Genomic DNA, 21,926 nt, shown 5'->3' with positions numbered 1-21,926 from the left:
TGCCCAGCTATTGGTCTCCGCTGTATTTTGTGGCTTCCTTCAGCTGAAATGAGACAGAATGGGCTTTCACATCCCTGCCCACTGTCCAGGCTGTGCTATTACTTTAACTTTATTAGAATCTTCTGTTTTTCCATACAGGTCTCTAGCACATCATATTATTCCTTTGACTTTGATAGGTGTGGACTGTCCAAAGTTATTGGGTGTATCACGTTGTTGCTTACCATTGGCTTGAGAACTGTCTGGAGATAAACATACACCAAGCAGCTTTAAGTGAGAAAAGCAAGAATACAGAAGATTGTCATACATACATTCTAACACATAGCTATGCTTTTCCACAATACAGGTAACTGTTCTGCACATGCATAGGAAAGATCTAGAAAGAAATACATTAGGTAGATAGCAGTTGCCCCTCTGGGGAGGAGACTGGAATTTGGGAGGCAATGAACAAGGCACTCTTGACTATGAATTTTGAATGGTAGAACATGGATTTTTTGCAATAAAAATGTGTTTTCACTAGAACTCTTCAGTTGCCAATCAACAGAACCTCCAAGCCACACTAGCTCTAAGTGTAAAATGAAGCTCCATGCCACCAACCAGTGGTACCAGAGCCCCGTGTTTCTCCATTGAGGCTCTGCTCCCTGGGTAGAATCTGCTCTCAGGCACACTGTCTTCCTGTGAGGGGTGACTGAGCACAGGAAACGGCTTGTGTGCTCCAGGTCTAGTGGAAAAGAGACTTCGGAGCCTGAGCAGAAAGTGTCATGTGCTCTCCAGAAAATTCCTATGATCTGATTTAAGCCCCCACTGTTTCTTCCTTTCCTCTGTGTAGCATGAGCCCCACCAGACCTCTGCTCCCCTCCACATCTCTGCCCTGAAATTGGGCAGCCTGGGCAGGAAATAGCAGTGCAGCTACTCCAGAACCAGCCCCAAAAACCAGGAGTGCCAGGCCCTGGCCTCACAGTAACGCTGCTCCTTTAATCCTCTTTGCTTATAAATTCTTCAACATTGGGGCTGGGGAGATAGCTCAGTCGGTAGAGTTGTTGCCTTGCATGCACAAGGCCCTGGGTTCGATCCCCAGCACCACAAAAAAAAAATTCTTCAACACTTATGACATCCTTTTTTCTTTATTTTGAGGAATATTTCAAACATATAAAAAGTATCCTCATTTTTTAAAAAATTAGTTGTAGATGGGCACAATACCTTTATTTTATTTATTTATTTTTACGTGGTGCTGAGGATCGAACCCAGTGCTTTACAAGTGCTAGGCAAGCACACTACCACTAAGCCTCAACCCCAGCCCAGTTGTTTGGCATTTGCCAGTGCCAGGCCAGGTTGTCAATCTGCCCTTTCCTCCTTCCCTCTAGGTTCTTGTGAACCAAAACCCAGGCATCTCACTCCATTTCCAGACACCTCAGCATGTATGTCTGAAAGATAAGGACTCGTAACCACAGTACCCTCGTCCTACCTTAAAAACATTCTTACTATCATGTAATACCCAGTCTGCTGATTTGCATGACAAATCAAAGTCCATATTTCTTGTTTACATTCATCTAGTGTTCCCCAGTCTGCTGCTCCCAAAGATTCTCCCATCACTCCTAGTGAGGTGTCAGGGAAGACATTTGCAGCACATGGACACTTGACGATGTTGATCCCTAGCCATGGTCTTGAGCTCCAGGAGTGGACACTTGCCTCTCATTTTTATTCCTCGCGTGGCTTAGTATGTTTCGTGACTCCTGGGTCAGTTACAGGCTGGTGGCTCATTCATAGAGGCAAAGGAGAGGAGCTAGAGTAAGAATAAAACCAATCCAGGGGTACATTCAGTATCAGCTAAAATTGCCCAGCGAGCAGAAGGAGACTGGGTACAGCAGCAGTTAACCTCAGTAGGATCCTTAAAACTAAGGGGCACTTTTGCAAAAATATTCCAAAGCCGTGTCAGTTTCCACAGGACCTTTCCTTTGACTCTCAGGTCCTCTCAGGTCTGCTGTTGGGAGCCTCCTGCATCCTCAGCCTGCCTGGCTTTCTGTTCGTCAGTAGGTCTGCCAGTTGCTAGAGAATTCATGTGATTGGAGAGTCCTGCATCATTTGTGAAATTTGCAGTTTTAAGCAGGCAGTGCTTGAGGGGGTACTGGTTCTATAGTGGCCACCTCATGGGGTCAGTTTATTTGGTTTTGGTTTGGAGGGATCAAACTCAGGGTCTCAAACCCAGGCAGGCACTCCACCACTGAGCTGCACCCTCCACCCTGTAGGCTGAAGCTATTGCAGTCACACTTGTTTCCTTGTGCCCTCTCAATGGCCAATGAAGCTATGTGTGCGGTCCGCGTGTTCATTGTAACGTAGAAAACGTGTCCTTCAAATTTAAGAAACAAGGCTTGGGGTTGGAAGAGAATTACGTGCATGTGGTAACGTTTCCACCACTTCGATAGCCCTCTTAAGCTTTAAGAGAGGAAATATGTAGACTCTAAGATTTGTTTGTGTGTGTGTGTGTGTGTGTGTGTGTGTGTGTGTGTGTGTGTGTGTGTGTTCTTTTGCCCTGCAGGAGGTTTTAGCCAAGAAGAACTCCTAAAAATATGGAAAGGACTCTTCTACTGCATGTGGGTGCAGGATGAACCCCTTCTTCAGGTAACCCAGCCCCTTTGTCGTGTTCCTGGACCTCTGGCACGGTGGTGAGAGACTTGATGTTGACAGTCAGTGCCCCAGCATTCCTAAGCAGATGAGAATGAGTGCGTCCAGGAGCCGTTTCCTCAGCTCTCGCCTGAGCAGAAAGGGACGCTGCGCCAGCTGTTAGGTCAATCATCTTTCAGATACAATGGACATTCTAAGTCGTAGACTTCTGTCATCATTTCATAGATACCATGGTAGGTTTTGCATTGTCTGTTTTAAAATTTCTGTTTCTTCTCTGTCAGGTTTACTCCTTGTGGACAAAAGGAGTGAAAGGAAGCACTAGTCTTAAGAAACTTTGAGAGGCAGGCTCCACGCCCACCTCTGGCCCCGTGTGGCTGTACTCCAGTTCTTTACAGAGCAGGTGGCCAGACCCTGGTGGCTAAAGCTTCTAACCACTGAAACTCAGGGGAACCATACCACACCCAGCGTGTGTGAGCCTTGGTCCCTGTCTGCGGAGTACGCTCAGCCCCACAACCAGCGCTGTTAGAGGCTGCTTCTCACCTCCTAGAAAGCCTCCTTCTGAAAGCAGGTCCTGCCAGTGGAGGAGCGAGCCTCCTGGAAACGTGCAAGCCACTGGCACGCAGGTCCTTGTGTGCAGTGTTTCCTGCTGGGCTCCTCCGCGCAGCCTTGCCACTGCCCCCATGCCAGGTAGCAGCTTGTGTGGATTTCTTACATTCACACTACTGAACATATTTTGAGTAAGTTAGCAGGGCAGAATATTTTTTATTCATTCAGAACTAATAACCAGCAGCTTTAGTGAAGAAAGGACCAGTAAACAACATTTTCAAGTCTGGAGTTCATTAAAAGGAAGGAAAATTAGGATAGGTGAAGTGTGAGCAGTGCACTGCGGGCCATTCGTGCCCAGGGGCCTAGTGGACGGAGGCTTTTGTTGACTCTGCCAGGCAGGCTTCTTCACAGGCGGTGCCCACTGCACCTTGGCCGGTGTGGTCTTCAGAGGACATTTTGTCCAGGGCAGAGCCTAGGAGGGCCCTGTCTAACCTTTGTATTCCTACCTACTCTGGCCAAGCCAAGTAGAGGACTTTCTGACCCAACATATTAGGTCTTTGGAGTGAGAACCCCAGTGTCCAGCCTCTAGGGAAGCAATCCTGTGTCTTCTGTCTTTCATAGCATTTGGGGATTTTGATACAATCTCAGCTTAATCACAGTTTTAAAACCAGGGATAGACGGTCAGTGTAGGCCTCCTGTGGGTCGTTGAGCAGCTTACTAGGTGCTTTTAAACCCACAGCTTAGCCCATTCCTGATACACGTCAAGTCAGCATAGTGACCACTGAAGTTGAGGTTCCACACTTGAAGACAGCAGGTGCTCAGAGCCGCCCCTCAGTGGCAGCCCACTAGAGCAGGCAGCGCAGGCTTTCCCGCCAGCAGGGTGGGAGGAGGACGCAGGCCACAGTGCTGCCTTGGTGGTGCTACACGTAATAACCCCCATGTTTCTCCCCAACCCACCTTTACAGGAGGAGCTAGCGAACACTATTTCCCAACTCATCCATGTTGTTAACAGCTCAGAGGCTCGTAAGTCCTGATGTTTTCATGACTTTCAAAACTTCCTTGTTCATCGCATTTGGTAATTTGCCTGGGAAACCTAGTCAGTGTTGTTTCTTTTCCTTCCTTCAGAGTCCCTGTTTTCCAGGATGCTTGCTTAGCATGAGCCTGGTGCTGTATTGTGTGGTCATCAGGCAACAAGCCTTTCTTGTTTTAAAAGCTCGTAGACAGAGGTAGCAACTTCTAAGAGAGTATGGGGACACCTTGTGCAAAGTCACTCAACAAAGATTAGAATCTCAACCAGGTTCTGAGTCACTTGGCCACTCTCAACAGCCATCCATTCATACGCCTAGTGTTCGGTTACCTCTGGCAGGTCCACGCTCTCCAAGGTTAGATAGAGAACACCACTGGTAGCCAAGTACCAAGAAGCTCCTCTACCAAAAAGAAGACAGAAGGGAAAATTAAGATTGCTGAGACAGACTTGGATTATTTATAAAGGAAGAAAGGATGACAGATGTTCTGCGTAGCATTCCCCAGAGCAAAACCATCACAGTGACTTGAGTAACCATAGTGGTTCTGGTTTAGCTCACAGTGAAGGACATTGAATGATGCATAGCGTAGGTTTAATATATTGAGAAAGAATTTTACTCTGAGAAGTAGTAAATCCAAGACAGAAATCAGCAAGTGTCCTCAGTGGAAACATGCTAGCATCATGGCTCAGAAGATAAGACCAGACTGCCTGTGCTAAAGCTCCCTATATGACACCTGACGCAGGTGAGAGCTAGTCCACGTGGAGCATGTGAGTGTTCCTTCAGATGAACGTGTTTCCGTAGGTGCCGGGGAAGGGGCTTGTAGATGTGGATCAGGCTTCACATAGGTAAAGAGACCTGCTCCAGAGAATGCTCTGGGGGGAGGACTCACCAGTCTTGCTGGTATTGTAATCTATTTTTGTGAATTAAAGGAAATTATCAAATGTATTCAATGATTGGCCAGATTGTCTAGCTGCCCAGGAATTTTTGAGACAATAAGCACTCGTTTCTCCTCACTATCTTCTTGCTATGTGGTCATACGCTAGCACGGGAACCGAGCATTCAGAATCTCTTATTCCCTGCAGAGCACCTGTTCATTCAGACCTTCTGGCAAACCATGAATCGAGAGTGGAAGGGAATAGACAAACTGCACCTGGACAAATACTACATGGTAAGGTCCGCGTGCCTTTGTCCACATCGACTAAGATCTCGTCATGTGCAGCCGTGCTCAGTGGCACACACCTGTGGTCCCAGCTGGAAGGCTGAGCCATGGGGATCAGATGTTCAAGGCCAGCCTCAGCAACTTAGTGAGACAGTGTCTCAAAATAAAATAGTCTGGGGATGTAGCTCAGTGGTAGAGTGCTTGCTTGTCACGCGCAGGGCCCTGGGTTCATTCACCAGTACTGAGAAGAAAAAACTCCTGTGCAGAAAGAATGTTCTACATCATAAAAGCAATGGAGGAGAGTTGGGGATTTCGCTCAGTGGCAGAACACTTGCCCACTGTGTGCTAGGCCCTGGGTTTGATCACCAGCACTAAAAAAAAAAAATTATTTTTGTCTGAAGTAGAGCAAGCACCAGGTAAGTGAGGCTGTTGGGCAGCGTTAGGTATTCGGGGAAGGTTCTCTGCAGCTCTTCTAGCTGTTGAGGGTAAACTTGGGGATCATTGGTGAACATTCTTGAATCTGTAAGTTAAATATGTTATCATATTTATTAGGGATATTGTTTCATTTTGGGGATCCAGGCAGCACCAGTTTCATTTGGTCTCCTTATTCTGCCAAGCTATTAACATTTCTTACTTTGCCTTTTATAACAAAATTGTCTGTCTATAGCTGATTCGCCTGGTCCTGAGACAGTCTTTTGAAGTTCTGAAACGGAGTGGCTGGGAGGAAAGGTTGGTGAAATATTTGAGTTAGCATTTGGTGACCCTACAGACAGTGAAGAAAGCCTGGGAGTTCCTCAGCAGTAGGGTAGTCACCTGGCATGCACAAGGCCCTGGCCGATCCCCAATAACCAAAAAAGCACTCGCAGGGTGATCGGGTGTTTTCTGAATCAGAAAGCCTGAGTTGCCTGTCTCTGCAGTAATCCCATAGGGTGCTGCCGTGAGGAGCCGAAAGCATCCTTCCCCAGGGAGGGTGCCCAGTGAAGGCACGAAGCAGCTGGGCTCCTGTGGCGGTCGGGGCTTTGTTTTCTCTTGGGAAAGAGAGAAGTGTTGGCATGCTGTCATTAAAAGACTCATGTTTTTTTCCTTAGCCAAATCAAGGTTTTTCTAGATGTTCTGATGAAGGAGATCCTGTGTCCTGAGAGCCGGTCTCCTGATGGAGTGAGATTCCATTTCATCGATATTTATCTGGACGAACTATCCAAAGTGGGAGGGAAAGAGGTAAGAAGCAGTTTGGCGTTCTGCCAGCAGTGTGACAAGACCACAGTTGCTTGGAAGAGTTGTCAGCAAAGTGCCACCCATTGGCACTCCATACCAGTGACAGTAGTAGAATGGGTTCCACCTTCGCCAAGTCATTCCCCACATGGGAATGTGCACCAGGCAACTGGTGGGACGTGTGGACAGCGACTGTGCGCTGTGATGTGTATGGCATTGGAAACAGTGGAGCCAGGCACAGTGTTGCACCCCTGTGGTCCCAGTGACCTGGAGCCTTAGGCAGGAGGGTCATTTGAGCCCTGGAATTCAGGACCAACATAGCAAGACCCTGCCTCTTCAAAGAGAGCAGGGAGAAGTGGACAGAGAACACCTGACTGGCACTGTAGTTAGTGGTTATGATCCTGTGCTGTTTACACGTGTTACCCAGCAACCACGGAAGGCAAACCTTCTGGGCCTCCTCCCAGTCAGCAGGGTTTGGCTGCCTATTACTTCTTTGGCTCACACTGCCCCCAACCTTTGTCTCTGAAACTTAGCTTCGTTTCATTTTAGAGATGTGAGACACTGTAAACGTGAGAAAATTGGGAGAATAACAGGCCCACCCCTCCTCCCTGCCCTTTCTCTTTTTTCCTAACATGACTTACCCCTGCTTACGAACTTCCAGGTTGGTGCTGGGTTGGCGGGGGTGGTTGGGAAGAATGAAGGAACTTTGGATTGTGCAGAGGGGAGTGAGAGGAGGGGTGGACTGGTGGGGATGGGAAGGATGGGGGAATGAGACAGACATTACCTTGTATACGTGTATGATCACACTACTGGTGTTACTCAGCACCATGTACAGCCAGAGGAATGAGAAGTTATGCTCCATTTGTGTACAATGTGTGAATATGCATTCTGCTGTCATCTGTAACCAATTAGAACAAATTTTTAAAAATCCTTTAAAATTTTTTTAAAAAGAGAGAGAACAGGGCCATGGTGGCACACACCTGTGATCCCAGCAGCTTGGGAGGCTGAGACAGGAGGGTTGCAAGTTCAAGGTCAACCTCAGCAACTTATTGCGGTCCTAAGCAACTTAGCAAGACCCGGCCTCAAATTTTTAAAAATAAAATAAAAAGGGCTAGGGATGTGACTCAGTGGTTAAGCGCCCCTAGTTTCAATTCCCAGCAAAAGCGAGGTGCTAAACAATTCAGTGAGACGCTGTCTCTAGATAAAATACAAAATAGGGTGGGGATGTGGCTCAGTGGTTAAGTGCCCCTGAGTTCATCCCTGATACCCACCCACCCCCAAGAAAAATACCCTACAGAGAATTCAGTAATGTGGAGAAAATCCTCAGGGTATAGTATTTTCAAAGGAGTGAGTAGGGGAAGGCAACAGACAAAGCTATGTGTGTTAGTCAGCCATTTCACTGCTGTGATTGAAGGACCTGACCAGAGCAACTTTAGCAGAGGAAAAGTTTATTTGGGGGCTCATGGCTTCAGAGGTCTTAGTCCACAGAACGCCAGCTCTATGGACTGGAGGTGAGGCTGAACATCATGGTGGAAGAGTGTGGCAGAGGGAAGCAGCTCACATGGTGATCAGGAAGCAGAGAGAGACTGCACCCTCCGGATATAAAATGTATTGATGCCCACCTCCTCCAGCCACACCCACCTGCCCTCAGTTACCATTTAATTAATCCCATATCCTATCAGGTGATTAATTCATTGATTTGATTAAGTCTCTTGTAACCCAGCTATTTCTTATCTGAACCTTCTTGCATTGCCTCACACTTTAGCTCTTGGGGGACACCTCACATCCAAATAATAATGCTATACAAATGGTATGAAGTGTATTTTTACTACATATATAATTATCTAAAATTGGAAAGATGAACAATTTTGGCTTTTTTTCTTTCGCAAGTGTTCTGTAGAGAACTTTTTTTTTCTCTCTTTGTTAAAAGAAAACAGTCAGGTGCACTTGTATGCACCTATAATCCCAGCAACTCAGGAGGATGGGGCAGGAGGGCCACAAGTTCAAATCTGACCTGGGAAGCTTAGCCAAAGTAGAAAGGGCTGTGGATATTGCTCAGTGGTAAAGCACCCCTGGGTTCAATCTCTAGTACCCAAAACAAAGTAAATGTTATATTAAGGATAATAGCCAGGTTCAGTGGCACATGCCTGTAATCCCAGTGTCTCAGGAGGCTGAGGCAGGAGGATCACGAGTGCAAAGCCAGCCTCAGCAACTTGGTGGGGCCCTAAGCAACTCAGTGAGACCCTGTCTCTAAACAAAATACAGAAGGGGCTGGGCATGTACCTCAGTGGTTAAACACCCTGGGTTCAGTCCACCCCCACAGAAAAAGAACAAGAATGCCTTCATCTCACATTTTGAGGTAGTACCCACATAGAGCTTCTTGTAGGGAGAGAGTGTATCGCAGAGTAGCGCTGGCCAGGTTGGTGATCCTTTGGGTTACTGCACTAAGGTACCCAGAAGGCTGGAAGATGGCCATGACCTTGAGCCTACCAGGCCTCTGCAGCTTTCATAGCACATTTGGGGCTAGAAGACAGGGATCACTGCTTCTGACTCAGCCTGTTCAGGTACACATGGTTCCCTTTCCACTGTCAGGAAGGAGAAAGGCCTGGATTTGTGTTTTGTTTCAGTCTTTTATTATTTTATGTCTAAATTACAGCTTTTGGCGGATCAGAACCTCAAGTTTATTGACCCATTCTGCAAAATTGCTGCCAAGACCAAGGAGTAAGTGACTCACCACATGTGTTTGTACTGCTTCAGTAGATACTTAGGAGCGGGCAGGGGCCTGTGGTGAGCACAGTGCAGGACAGTTAGGATGAGTGTCCAGAGCACAGAACACCACATCCTCAGTTCCCGTCGATGAGGCCTTTGATGCACTGTGCAGTGATGGGGCTGTCCTCCTTCAGGGTTTGACCCGCTCGTTGCTGGAGTCCGCCCACACCCAGCGTTCTGCCCACTGTGCCTGCATGGGCTGCCATCCCGTGGCACGGAGATGGCACCGCAGGTGTGGCACGGTGTTGCTCTGCTGCTTGTCTGCTGCACTCCTCGGTGTGAGGTCCAGATGGCGTTTTAATCGCGTTCTCTCCGCTGTGCTTCTACCCTCAGCCACACACTGGTACAGACTATAGCTAGGGGTGTTTTTGAGGTCATTGTCGATCAGTCTCCTCTCACACCTGAAGATACAGTGGGGGAGCAGAAAACCAAGGTGGGCGATGGTGACCTCTCTGAAGAGGAGGCGTCTGAAAACGAGGCAGCTTGGAAAAAGGCAGGTGAGACCTCCTGGTCTTTCTTCTGTCTTTGGGGTTTTGTTGTCGTTTTTAATTCCCATCAAGCAAACACTACTTAAACACTCGATGGCTGGGCACAGGGGTGCACGCGTGTAGTGCCAGCAGCTCAGGGGCTGAGGCAGGAGGATCGCGGGTTCACAGCCAGCCTTCGCAACTTAGCAAGACACTAAGCAACTTAATGAGACCCTGTCTGGTGATGTGGCTCAGTAGTTAAGCGCCCCTGTGTTCAGTTCCCAGTACCAAGAAATAAAATAAAACCCTTGCTATCTTCTCACTGAATATAGCCCAGAGTTGACTCGTGGAATGTGGCTCTGCCTAGCCCCCTCCCTAGAAAGGGAGTGAGGTGCATGAGGACATTTGCCACCCCCTGGGGGCCTTGGGGAGCCCCAAGCACGCACACCTTTTGTCTCCTAGGAGCTGAATTCTGTGAGGGCTCCACCATTGTCCTTGCTCAGGTATTGGGGTCTTCTGGTTGTTTTTGTTCCCTCTGATGTGTCTGAACACATCAGATGTGTCTGTGAGCACCTCCTCCGCAGAGCTCTGCAGGTGGTCAGGAACTCACTGGCCTTCTGGTGGCTCTTCTTTCCGTCTCCGGGTGTTTAGATACCCACTGTGGGCTGACACTGTTACACTGTTCTGTGTCCCTGGAACTTTATGAACAGTGTACCTCTGAAGTTGCAGACCATCAAAACCCTCACGATGGTGTGTGGCATCTCAGTGCACAGAGTGAAGTGAACAGTTAGGTCAGAGTTCGCCGCCTTTTGAAATGCGTGTAGCCACTAAGAAGCAGAAATTCTGGGAGTAAGAGGCAGGGAGAGAGGGAGAAGTGCTGGGGAATGATATTGGTCAAGTTATGTCATTACATTGTGTGCACATACAAATACATAACCACAAATCCCACTCTTATGTACAGCTACAATGCACCAATTTAGGAAATTTTTTTTAAAAAGTAGAATTTCAACACTGAGGGTGCAGTCTAGTTGTAGAACACAGTCTAGAATGCTCAAGGCCCTGTGTTCATCCCCCAGCAAAGGAAACTTGGTAGTAATATTTTAAAAATTTAAAAGACCTTTTTTTTTTCTTTTTTTTTTTTTTTTTGGTGGAAGACCAATATTAGTATTTGCTTTAAAAAATCTGGAAGGAAGCCAGGCACAGTGATGCACACCTGTAATCCCAGCAACTCAGGAGGCTGAGACAGGAGGGTCACAAGTTCAAAGCCAACACAGCAACTTAGGAAGACCCTATCTCAAAATAAAAAATTAAAAAGTCAGTGTTTAAGTGCCCCTGGGTTCTATCCCGAATACCAAAATAAATAAATAAATAAGCATCATTGCGACACAAGAAGTTTCAGGGTCTGGAGCGTCTCAGATTTTTGGATTAGGGATGTTCAGCAATGAAGTCTAAGCAAATATTTCAAAATCCAGAAAACTCCTAAATCTGAAATGCTTCTGATCCCGTATGTAAAGTAAAGGCTGCTGAGGCTGTTTAAGATTTCCAGTGTGGTGGTGAACTCACCCAGAGCTGACCACAGACTGCAAGTCCATTCCCTTCCTCACAGGTGGGAGCAGCTCAGAGCCCTGGCCCACCTGCCTGAGTGCCTGCAGGCCTAAACAGAGTTTGTCTTCTCTCAGCCACAAGCTGTAGCCAGGACTGCCTGTAGCAGGGAAGTGTGAGGCATCAGTGACTTCTGTGGGTTTGTCTATGGCATCACCACAAGGAGCAGGAGCCATGTGCTCCTCCCAGGACCGAATGACCAGAAGAGCCCTGTGGGGAGGTTGTCCAGTGTGGGTGCAGGATTTTCTCTGGGAAGAAACACTTTGTTTTCAAAATGGGTAGACGCTGCTCCTGGGGAAGCACCATTGCTGCACACTTGCCATGTCAAGAATCTTGTTCTGGGGTGTATTTTGACAGCACTGAGCAAATGCCACTCCAGGAGAGAGAGAGCCAGCGATGAAAGAGGAAGAAAGGACTGTGGCACCTTGGAAGACACAGGGCTTCTTCTCCAGGTGGGTGTTTGCTTTTTATAGAACACAGGCTTTCTGGGGGTGGCCTGGCCAGAGAATTAGGGTCAGAGCTAATCATGCTGTAGAGCCTGGGACATTGCGCTCTTAATCCCTCTGCCCTGAGGTCACCTTCCTTAGAGTGAGCTTACTGGAGATGAGTTTTAGTAGGGTGGAGTTTTGAAAGCTCTTAGTCCCCGTTTTAATTGCTGAGATCTGCAGAGCCCCTCCAGCAATTAAAAAAGTTTATTGTGCTGCCAAGTACAGGTTGGAAATCTAGATTGAACTTAAAAGGAAGCACATCTAGGAAAATTTGATTATGTGTATTGTATCGCAATTTAAAGGGAGGGGGTATGATGTGCTGACTGCCTGGCTTCTCCTAGGTGACGGATAGCTAGAAGGTGACTTTCAAAGATGGTTCCCACCCTGGTCACTGCCTCAGCATGAGAGTGCTAAGCCTGTTCTCCTGCACATAGGGGTCTTCTCTTACTGGTAAATGTGCACATCCAAAGTTAGGCACGTTGCTTTGCTATAAGGCTGTTGTTTTGCGATGTAGTTTGACTATAAGGCTGTTGCGGACCGACTCTTGGAAATAACCAACAAGAAAAACATCCCTCCCTTCAACCGGAAGCGTCTCTGCAAACTAATTAAAAAGTAAGTGGTTAGGGGGGCTCCTTTGTCCTTTGTCCTTTCATTTTTATTTATAGCAATGTAATATACACAAACCGAAAACCTAATGAGAGCTGCTGCCCCTTGCCCCTCAAGTTCCATTCTTCAAATGCAGCCTTGCTCATCTCTTTTTTTTTTTTAATGCAGTGCTGGGATCAAACCCAGGGCCTCACACATACTAGATGAGTGCTCTACCACTGAGCCACAACACCAGCCTCATGCTCATCTCTATTTGCTGGTTTGGTTTTGTTTTGTTTTGTGGTACAACCTACATCCCAGCCCTTTTTATTTTTTGAGACAGGGTCTTGCCAAGTTGCTGAGGCTGACCTGGAATTTGTGATCCTCCTACCTCAGCCTCATACGTGGTGGGATTTCAGGCTTGTGCCACCACACCTGACTTTTAGCTGTTATGTGATAATGTCAGTATAAAAAGAAGCTTGCTGATGTCTAACATCGTAGGTGAAGAGTCCTACGTTAGTGTGCTAAGATGGGTGGAGGACCGGTCGCCCCCGCCCCCAGCAGGGTCATGCCAATGTGGTGTGTTGATTCAGTGGTTGGTGTCAGTGCACCAGAAGCAGGTCGGTCATGAGCGTGCAGTGCACCACAGAGCCTGTGCACATTGTGACCCAATTTCTTGGTAGTTTTACTTATACCAAGTCAGACACTGTCTTTATGTGCATGGTGATGGAGGGCGACTCTGTCCTGGGTTTCTCCCTCCTTGTGATGCACCCTCTGGAATTCCTCTCTGGCCTCCTGCTGGAGGAGGAAGTGAGCTAAGGATGGCTAAAGCTGCCTGTGTTGCAAGTTCTGTGCTGGAGTCTGCAGAAGACAGAGAAGTGTTTCTCTATAAACTTTTGTGTTTTCTTTTTCAGGTTCCAAGGCCTCTCTGAAGGTGAGGAGAGTCAGCATAGTAATTCAGGGTGTTCTTCCTGAACATTTCTGTCAGGCGTTGAGAAAGGGAGTTGGACGAGGGTGCTTACTGAAAGCAGCTGAAGAGATGGTAGCCCTGACTGTGTTCTTCCAGGAGGGCCTGAGACAGGGCTGGGGAGTGCAGCAAGCACAGCTCCCTGGGCGCCCCATAAGCACTAGGGCCAGGAGTAGGCATCCCCTTTGTTTTGGTTTTTATTACGTTTAGACTGGGCAAATTTTTATTGGACTAGGGAGATTCCAGATTGGTCCTTCATGAAGAAGGAAGTCTGCCCCTGGGTCCCTTTCATTTGCTGTTACGGTCATTTGTCCCCACGGGAAAGCTGCCGTGTGCTCGGTTACATCTGAGTGGACCAATGAGCCCACTCCCCGCTCATCTGCTGGGTGCTTGGAATTGGGAAAAGTACCGCAGAGCCGTGAAGCTGGAGACTGCCCAGTCCTGCCTAGCCTCAAGGACTGAGCTGTAGAGTGGTTACCCACAGTTAGTAAAACCCACAAAGCTTTGTGACGTGTCTAATTACTGTGGTAACAATCTCCAGGGTCGAGTAGTGGAGAGGAGGCAGAAATCAAGGTCTAAAGTCTGACCTGGCTAGCTCGGGCAGGGGCCAGCGTCAAGGCCCTCAGGAAGCTGAGAGGTTGCTGTGGTGTTTCACAGGTGGGATCCCTCGACTCAGTTTTCCTGAGGACATTTCTGCTGAGGAAGACGATCAAGCCCTCTGTCAAAGAAAACATAAGAAAAAAAGACGTAAGCTCTTAGAGAAAGCCGACTTGGGGAAGGAGAGAGGCGAGCTGCAGGCCTAACCTCAGGGAGGCTTGAAAGCAGGCAGCTGGGCTGTGGGCAGCGCTGGGCGCGTGCTGTTGAGGCCAGAGACTTGAGATAGTGCACAAATCGTGGGCAGAGCAAGAGTCTCCTTTTTGGTGCTTTTGTTTGTTTGTATTTTTATTTTTGTTTTGGTATCGGAGTTTTAACCCAGGAGTGCTTAACCACTCAAACACAACCCCAGACCTTTTTATTTTTTATTTTGAGACGCGGTCGACTGATTGCTGAGACTGGCTCGGAACTCTCAATCCTCCTACCTCAGCCTCCTAAGCTGCTGGGAATATAGGTGTGTGCCACCGTGCCTGGCAAAATGTCCATTTTGAATGGCTAAAGAGTAAGCAGGTTTTTACCCACATTTTGTTATTTTCTTCCAAACCAGGGCTGCAGCTCACTCATCCAAAGGCATCCTCTGACTTGTGACAGCATCTTCAGGGGAAGTAGATCCAAGGACAGGACATGGAGACGAGGGCTGTGCCCTGCCAAGCAGGGATTTGTCAGGGTGTCTCTGGACCTTAGTCTCATCCTTGGAGTAGGGATTTCATTGCAGCTTTTAATTCCGGACCTTACGTTATTAGGAACCTGGCTCCTTTGATCCCCCTCCACTAAAATAGACAGGGGAGACTTGCAGGGGGAGGAAGGGAACATGTCAGCATGCAGAGTCACCAGGTCACCCAGGTCAGGACTCTTCTAGGGGATGCATCACAGAACTCGTGCCTAGGGTGTGGTCAGTGGCAGAGCTTGTCTTGGACGTGTGAGACCCTGGGTGCCAGTCCAGTCAGGCACAGCCATCCCGAACCCTGGGGAGCTTGTTTATTGGTCTCTGATTTTATAGGAAACAAAGTCTTTCTTGCTGAAGAAGAGGACAGTGAAGGCAGCATTCAGAAAAGAAAAAGGAAAAAAAAGAAGAGGAGCCACCCCCAGTCTGAGACTTGGGGCCTGAGGGACGCAGCCACACCCCCAGCACAGAGCGGGGGAGGGGAGCCTGCACCTGCGCAGAGGCAGAGCCCACAGGAGCGAGCAGCTGAACCCAGAGCAGAGGCCGAGTCCAGCACCAGGGAGAAGAGCAGCTCGGAGCATCCCCCCTCTGCCCCCACGCACAGTAGGAGGAAGCGGCTGAAGAGAAAGAGCCTAGGGGCACAAGGAGAGATCTGGGACCCCACAGAGCTGCCTCTGGAGGACAGGGCTCGAAGTGGCCCTGGCAGCAGCCATCCCCAGGGACCTGCTACCCGAGGTTCCCCAACAGATGGAGCCCAGGTCCTGAAAAGGAAGAGGAAGCTTGGAGCACTCCCTGTCAACGGCAGCGGCCAGGCCTCCCTGACCCAGTGCAGGAGGCCACAGAAAAAGAAGGCAGAGCCCGGCAGCCTTGACCGCTATCTGTCCAGTCAGAAAACAATGATTTTGAAGAAGAGGAAGAAGATGAAAGAAATGTCTAACTTGATAGAACACAATGGAATACCGGGATCCAGAGTCAGGCAGATCCAAGCTCTGGTAAGGTGGGCAGGGCCCGAGGCAGGGAGGCTGAGACCCTGCTCCCTCTGTGGCAGGGATTGGGGTTGCTGGGCATGGTCTGACCTAGACCAGCAATGCTTAGAAGGTGCTGTGATTTAAAACAGTCCTCACCCAAGTGAAGAACAGGTGCCCATCCAAGGGCCAGTGCAGGTGCTTTCCAGCCACCTCCTCCACCCCAGGCCACGCGCCCCAAGGTTAGGGAAGGGTGTGCTGGGCAGGAGGTCCCCCAGGCGAGCCCTGCTGCCCTGCAGCACTCCCCAGCAGACGCAGGCTCCTTCCAGTGCTGCACTTGTTTCTTCCTCCAGCTGGCCCATCTGGGGCCTCTGGCAAAGGAGGAAGCCCAAGATTCTCCGGTATGGTTAGGTGTTTGGTGAGAGGAACTGTCTCTCTGCTTAGATCTCTCGAGTCAGGTGTAGAGGAGGAGCCCAGCTGCTGGCCTGCGCCTCACCCTGCCCCTGGGTACACACTGCTTCCGCGTCAGGGCAGACAGACGTGGTTCTGTTGGGGCAGCTGTGCCATGCATGTTTGCACTGTCTGTGGTCACTTTCACTCCACAGTGACAGAATTGAGTGGTGTGACAGACCTAGTGGTCCAGAGCGGAAAATTTACTCCCTGGCCCTTCAGAGGAAAAGCCTGCCGACCCTTGTTCAGCACGAGCCTTTAGACCCACTACATGGCAGTGCTGTGACATTGAGGCCTCCTCGGTGGCCAGGTGAGTGAGTTTGTGGTCAGTAAGAAGCCTCAACGAGGCAGAGCAGAGCCTCGGCAGGACTGGAGGTGGCTTCCTAGCACAGACTTGCCCGAGTAGTGGTGTCCCCTTCTCCCTGGACTGTGCGGCCCTCCTCCAGGAGTAGCAGAGACCTGGTGGCTCACACCCTTAGCAACCAGTTTTAGGAGGTGTTTTCTTCTCGGGGGCTGGCGTGTCACCAGCGATTGTGCTGGCAGAGTGGGAAGTGCCCGGGGCCCAGTCTGCCAGGTCTGCTGAGGGAAGACAGCTGACTTCAAGCCAGGGACACCAATGCCAAACTGCCCTGTGGCACCCACAGTGCTGGGCTTCCCAGGTCCTGGGCCAGACCAGGCCTCTGCTCGTGGGTTGCTGGCTACAGCCACCCAGGAGAACCCTGTGCTGCCGTGCCTACCCTCCATGCCAGACCTGCTGCCCACGTGACGTCTTTGGTCCCAGGTTAGAGAATGAGTTGGTACTTAGCAGGTAAACTCTGAACGGCAAGCACTCAGCTCCGGGTTTGGGTTTGGATATGCAGATGAACAAGTGGGTTTAGTTGCTGAGAAGCGATTTCTGTCCCCTAGTGGCATGGTGCCCAGGTGAGCAGTGGCCTGCGGGTGAGTTCTCTTCTACTGGCGGGAGGGCTCTTGGCACACCTGGCCTGGGACACGAGTCTGTTCCAGGAGCTCTCACCTTGCTGGCCTAGGTCATATCCTGTGTGCTGGGGCCTCACAGGTCGCTCTGTGTTGTGATCCGCCCGCCTTGGCCTCTTGCCCCTTGGTCTCTTAGGGAACCAGCATTTCCCCTTTGAAGAAGCAGCCACTGAGGACAGAAAAGGACTTCGTGAAGTTTGACACCCTCTTCTTACCAAAACCCCTGTTCTTCAGAAGAGCCAAGAGCAGTGCTGCCACCCGCCCTGCAGAGCGAGCCATCCAGGTGCGCCCTCCTCGGGCACGCGTCCTCAGCAGGGGCGTCATGGTGGTTGGGGGTCTGGGAGCGAGCATACTGCGAGGTCAGGGCTCAGGTGCCAGTGGGACATCTCCGCGGCCACAGCACTCTCTCGTGAGTGGAGCCTGAGGCAAGGGGAGTGAGACGGAGACAGGAGATTCCCATGGAAGCCCCGGTTCTAGGAAGGGCTTCACAGTCAGAACGGATCAGCCTCTAGGACTTTCTCAATTAGGAAAGAATACAGTTAATTTTTTTCCCCTTTTTTTTTTTTTGTTTTGTTTCTGTTTGTACATGGAGTAACGACATACCATTTGTGTAATCACACATGTACATAGGGTAATGATGTTTGATTCATTCTGTTATTTTTTCCTTCCCCCCACCCCTCCCACCTCTCTTTTCCCTCTATACAGTCCCTCCTTCCTCCATTCTTGCCCCCCTCCCATCCCCTATTATGTGTCATCATCCACTTATCAGTGAGATCATTCGTCCTTTGGATATTTGAGATTGGCTTATCTCACTTAACATGATGTTCTCTAATTTCATCCATTTGCCTACAAATGCCATAATTTTATCATTCTTTATAGCTGAGTAATATTCCATTGTATATATATACCACAGTTTCTTTATCCATTCATCAATTGAAGGACATCTAGGTTGGTTCCACAGTCTGGCTATTGTGAAGTGAGCCGCTATGAACATTGATGTGGCTGTATCTCTGTAGTGTGCTGATTTTAAGTCCTTTGGGTAGAGGCCGAGGAGTGGGATAGCTGGGTCAAATGGTGGGTCCATTCCAAGTTTTCTAAGGAATCTCCACACTGCTTTCCAGAGTGGCTGCACTAATTTGCAACCCCACCAGCAATGTATGAGTGTACCTTTTTCCCCACATCCTCTCCAACACCTATTGTTGCTTGTATTCTTGATAATCTCCATTCTAATTGGGGTGAGATGGAATCTTAGTGTAGTTTCGATTTGCATTTCTCTTATAACTAAAGATGGTGAATATTTTTTCATATGTTTGTTGATTGCTTGTAGATCTTCTTCTGTGAAGCATCTGTTCATACCCTTAGCCCATTTGTTGATTGGGTTATTTGTATTCTAGGTGTAGAGTTTTTTGAGTTCTTTATGTATTCTGGAAATTAGTGCTCTATCTGAACTATGAGTGGCAAAGATATTCTCCCACTCTGTAGGCTCTCTCTTCGCATTGCTGATAGTTGCCTTTGCTGAGAGAAAGCTATTTAGTTTGAATCGATCCCAGTTATTGATTCTTGCTTTTATTTCTTGTGCTATGGGAGTCCTATTAAGGAAGTCTGATCCTAAGCCAACAAGGTGAAGATTTGGACCTACTTTTTCTTCTATAAGATGCAGGGTCTCTGGTCTGATTTCAAGGTCCTTGATCCATTGTGAGTTGAGTTTTGTGCAGGGTGAGAGATAGGGGTTTACTTTCATTCTGTTGCATATGGATTTCCAGTTTTTCCCAGCACCATTTGTTGAAGAGGCTATCTTTTCTCCATTGCATATTTTTGGCACCTTTGTCTAGTATGAGAAAATTGTATTTATTTGGGTTTGTGTCCGTGTCCTCTATTCTGTACCATTGATCTACCTGTCTATTTTGGTGCCAATACCATGCTGTTTTTTGTTACTATGGCTTTGTAGTAGAGTTGAAGTTCTGGTATTGCGATACCCCCTGCTTCACTCTTCCTGATAAGGATTGCTTTAGCTATTCTGGGTTTCTTATTCTTCCAGATGAATTTCATGATTGCTTGCTCTATTTCTGTAAGGTACGTCATTGGGATTTTAATTGGAATTGCATTGAATCTGTATAGCACTTTTGGTAGTATGGCCATTTTGACAATATTAATTCTGCCTATCCAAGAACATGGGAGATCTTTCCATCTTCTAAGGTCTTCCTCAATTTCTTTCTTCAATGTTTTGTAGTTTTCATTGTAGAGATCTTTTACCTCTTTGGTTAGATTGATTCCCAAGTTTTTTTGTGTGTGTTTTTTTGTTTGTTTGTTTGTTTGTTTATTTTTTTGAGGCTATTGCAAATGGAGTTGTTTTCCTCATTTCCCTTTCAGCTGTTTTGTCACTTGCATATAAAAATGCTTTAGATTTACGTGTGTTGATTTTATAGCCTGCTATTTTGCTGAATTCATTGATGAGGTGTAGAAGTTTTCTGGAGGAGGTTTTTGGATCCTCTAAATATAGAATCATGTCATCCGCAAATAGTGACAGCTTAAGCTCTTCTTTTCCTATTTGTATCCCTTTAATTTCTTTGGTCTGCCTAATTGCTCTGGCTACAGTTTCGAGGACAATGTTGAATAGAAGTGGTGAAAGAGGACACCCCTGTCTTGTTCCCATTTTTAAAGGGAATGGTTTCAGTTTTTCTCCATTAAGAATGATGTTGGCCATGGGCTTAGCATAAATAGCCTTTACAATGTTCAGGTAAGTTCCTACTATCCCTATTTTTTCCTAGTATTTTGAGCATGAAGGGGTGTTGTATTTTGTCGAACGCTTTTTCTGCATCAATTGAAATAACCATATGATTCTTATCCTTAAGTCTATTGACATGATGGATTAAGTTTATTGATTTTTTTTTTTTTATTGTAAACAAATGGGATACATGTTGTTTCTCTGTTTGTACATGGCGTAAAGGCATACCATTTCTGTAATCATAAATTTACATAGAGCAATGTTGTTTGATTCATTCTGTTATTTTTTCCCTTCCCCCCACCCCTCCCACCCCTCTTTACCCTCTATACAGTAGTTCCTTCCTCCATACTTGCCCCCCTCCCTAACCCTAACTCTAACCCTTCCCTCCCCCCCATTATGTGTCAACCTCCACTTATTAGCGATATCATTCGTCCTTTGGCTTTTTGAGATTGGCTTATCTCACTTAGCATGATATTCTCCAATTTCATCCATTTGCCTGCAAATGTCATAATTTTATCATTCTTTATGGCTGAGTAATATTCCATAGTATATATATACCACAGTTTCTTTATCCACTCATCAATTGAAGGGCATCTAGGTTGGTTCCACAGTCTGGCTATTGTGAATTGAGCAGCTATGAACATTGATGTGGCTGTATTTCTGTAGTACGCAGATTTTAAGTCCTTTGGGTATAGGCCAAGGAGTGGGATAGCTGGGTCAAATGGTGGTTCCATTCCAAGTTTTCTAAGGAATCTCCACACTGCTTTCCATAGTGGCTGCACTAATTTGCAGCCCCACCAGCAGTGTATGAGTGTACCTTTCTCCCCACATCCTCGCCAACACCTGTTGTTGCTCGTATTCTTGATAATCGCCATTCTAATTGGGGTGAGATGGAATCTTAGGGTGGTTTTGATTTGCATTTCTCTTATTACTAGAGATGTTGAACATTTTTCCATATGTTTGTTGATTGCTTGTAGATCTTCTTCTGTGAAGTGTCTATTCATTTCCTTAGCCCATTTGTTGACTGGACTGTTTGAATTCTTGGAGTAGAGTTTTTTGAGTTCTTTATAGATTCTGGAGATTAGTGCTCTATCTGAAGAATGATTGGGCAAAGATATTCTCCCACTCTGTAGGCTCTTTCTTCGCATTGCTGATAGTTTCCTTTGCTGAGAGAAAGCTTTTTAGTTTGAATCTATCCCAGTGGTTGATTCTAGCTTTTATTTCTGGTGCTATGGGAGTCCTGTTAAGGAAGTCTGGTCCTAGACCAACAAGGTGAAGATTTGGACCTACTTTTTCTTCTATAATCTGCAGGGTCTCTGGTCTGATTCCGAGGTCCTTAATCCATTTTGAGTTTAGTTTCGTGCATGGTGAGAGATATGGGTTTAGTTTCATTCTGTTGCATATGGATTTCCAATTCTCCCAGCACCATTTGTTGAAGAGGCTATCTTTTCTCCATTGCATATTTTTGACCCCTTTGTCTAGTATGAGAAAATTGTATTATTTGGGTTTGTGTCCGTGTCCTCTATTCTGTACCATTGATCTACCTTCTATTTTGGTACCAATACCATGCCGTTTTTGTTACTATTGCTTTGTAGTAGAGTTGAAGATCTGGTATTGCAATACCCCCTGTTTCACTCTTCCTGCTAAGGATTGCTTTAGCTATTCTGGGTTTCTTATTCTTCCTGATGAATTTCATAATTGCCTGCTCTATTTCTGTAAGGTACGTCATTGGGATTTTAATTGGAATTGCATTGAATCTGTATAGCACTTTAGGTAGTATGGCCATTTTGACAATATTAATTCTTCCTATCCAAGAACATGGAAGATCTTTCCATCTTCTAAGGTGTTCTTTAATTTCTTTCTTTAGTGTTGTATAGTTCTCATTGTAGAGGTCTTTCACCTCTTTTGTGAGATTGATTCCCAAGTATTTTATTTTTTTTCGAGGCTATTGTGAAAGGGGTAGTTTTCCTAATTTCTCTTTCTGAAGATTCATCACTTATGTATAAAAATGCGTTGGATTTATGGGCATTGATCTTGTAACCTGCTACTTTACT

The 21,926-nt window shown here is 47.3% G+C and overlaps 1 protein-coding gene across 1 annotated transcript in view; it reads left to right on the top strand.

Annotated features, from left to right (window-relative positions):
- Nucleotides 1-21,926, top strand: part of RRP1B (ribosomal RNA processing 1B) — a 35,564-nt gene that overhangs the window by 3,129 nt on the left and 10,509 nt on the right. Inside the window, exons 2-14 of the mRNA XM_079155709.1 lie at nt 2,534-2,616; nt 4,131-4,188; nt 5,273-5,358; nt 6,017-6,078; nt 6,438-6,567; nt 9,218-9,282; nt 9,664-9,827; nt 11,757-11,851; nt 12,402-12,499; nt 13,387-13,406; nt 14,097-14,186; nt 15,094-15,749; nt 17,284-17,430. Of these exons, the coding sequence (XP_079011835.1) occupies nt 2,534-2,616; nt 4,131-4,188; nt 5,273-5,358; nt 6,017-6,078; nt 6,438-6,567; nt 9,218-9,282; nt 9,664-9,827; nt 11,757-11,851; nt 12,402-12,499; nt 13,387-13,406; nt 14,097-14,186; nt 15,094-15,749; nt 17,284-17,430 (1,754 nt within the window). The remainder of the gene's footprint in view (nt 1-2,533; nt 2,617-4,130; nt 4,189-5,272; nt 5,359-6,016; nt 6,079-6,437; nt 6,568-9,217; nt 9,283-9,663; nt 9,828-11,756; nt 11,852-12,401; nt 12,500-13,386; nt 13,407-14,096; nt 14,187-15,093; nt 15,750-17,283; nt 17,431-21,926) is intronic.

Source organism: Sciurus vulgaris (assembly GCF_902686455.1).
Source record: "Sciurus vulgaris genome assembly, chromosome: 10".
NCBI lineage: Eukaryota > Metazoa > Chordata > Mammalia > Rodentia > Sciuridae > Sciurus > Sciurus vulgaris.
Note: the sequence above shows the minus strand (reverse complement) of the source record. Positions and strands in the feature narration are given on the sequence as shown.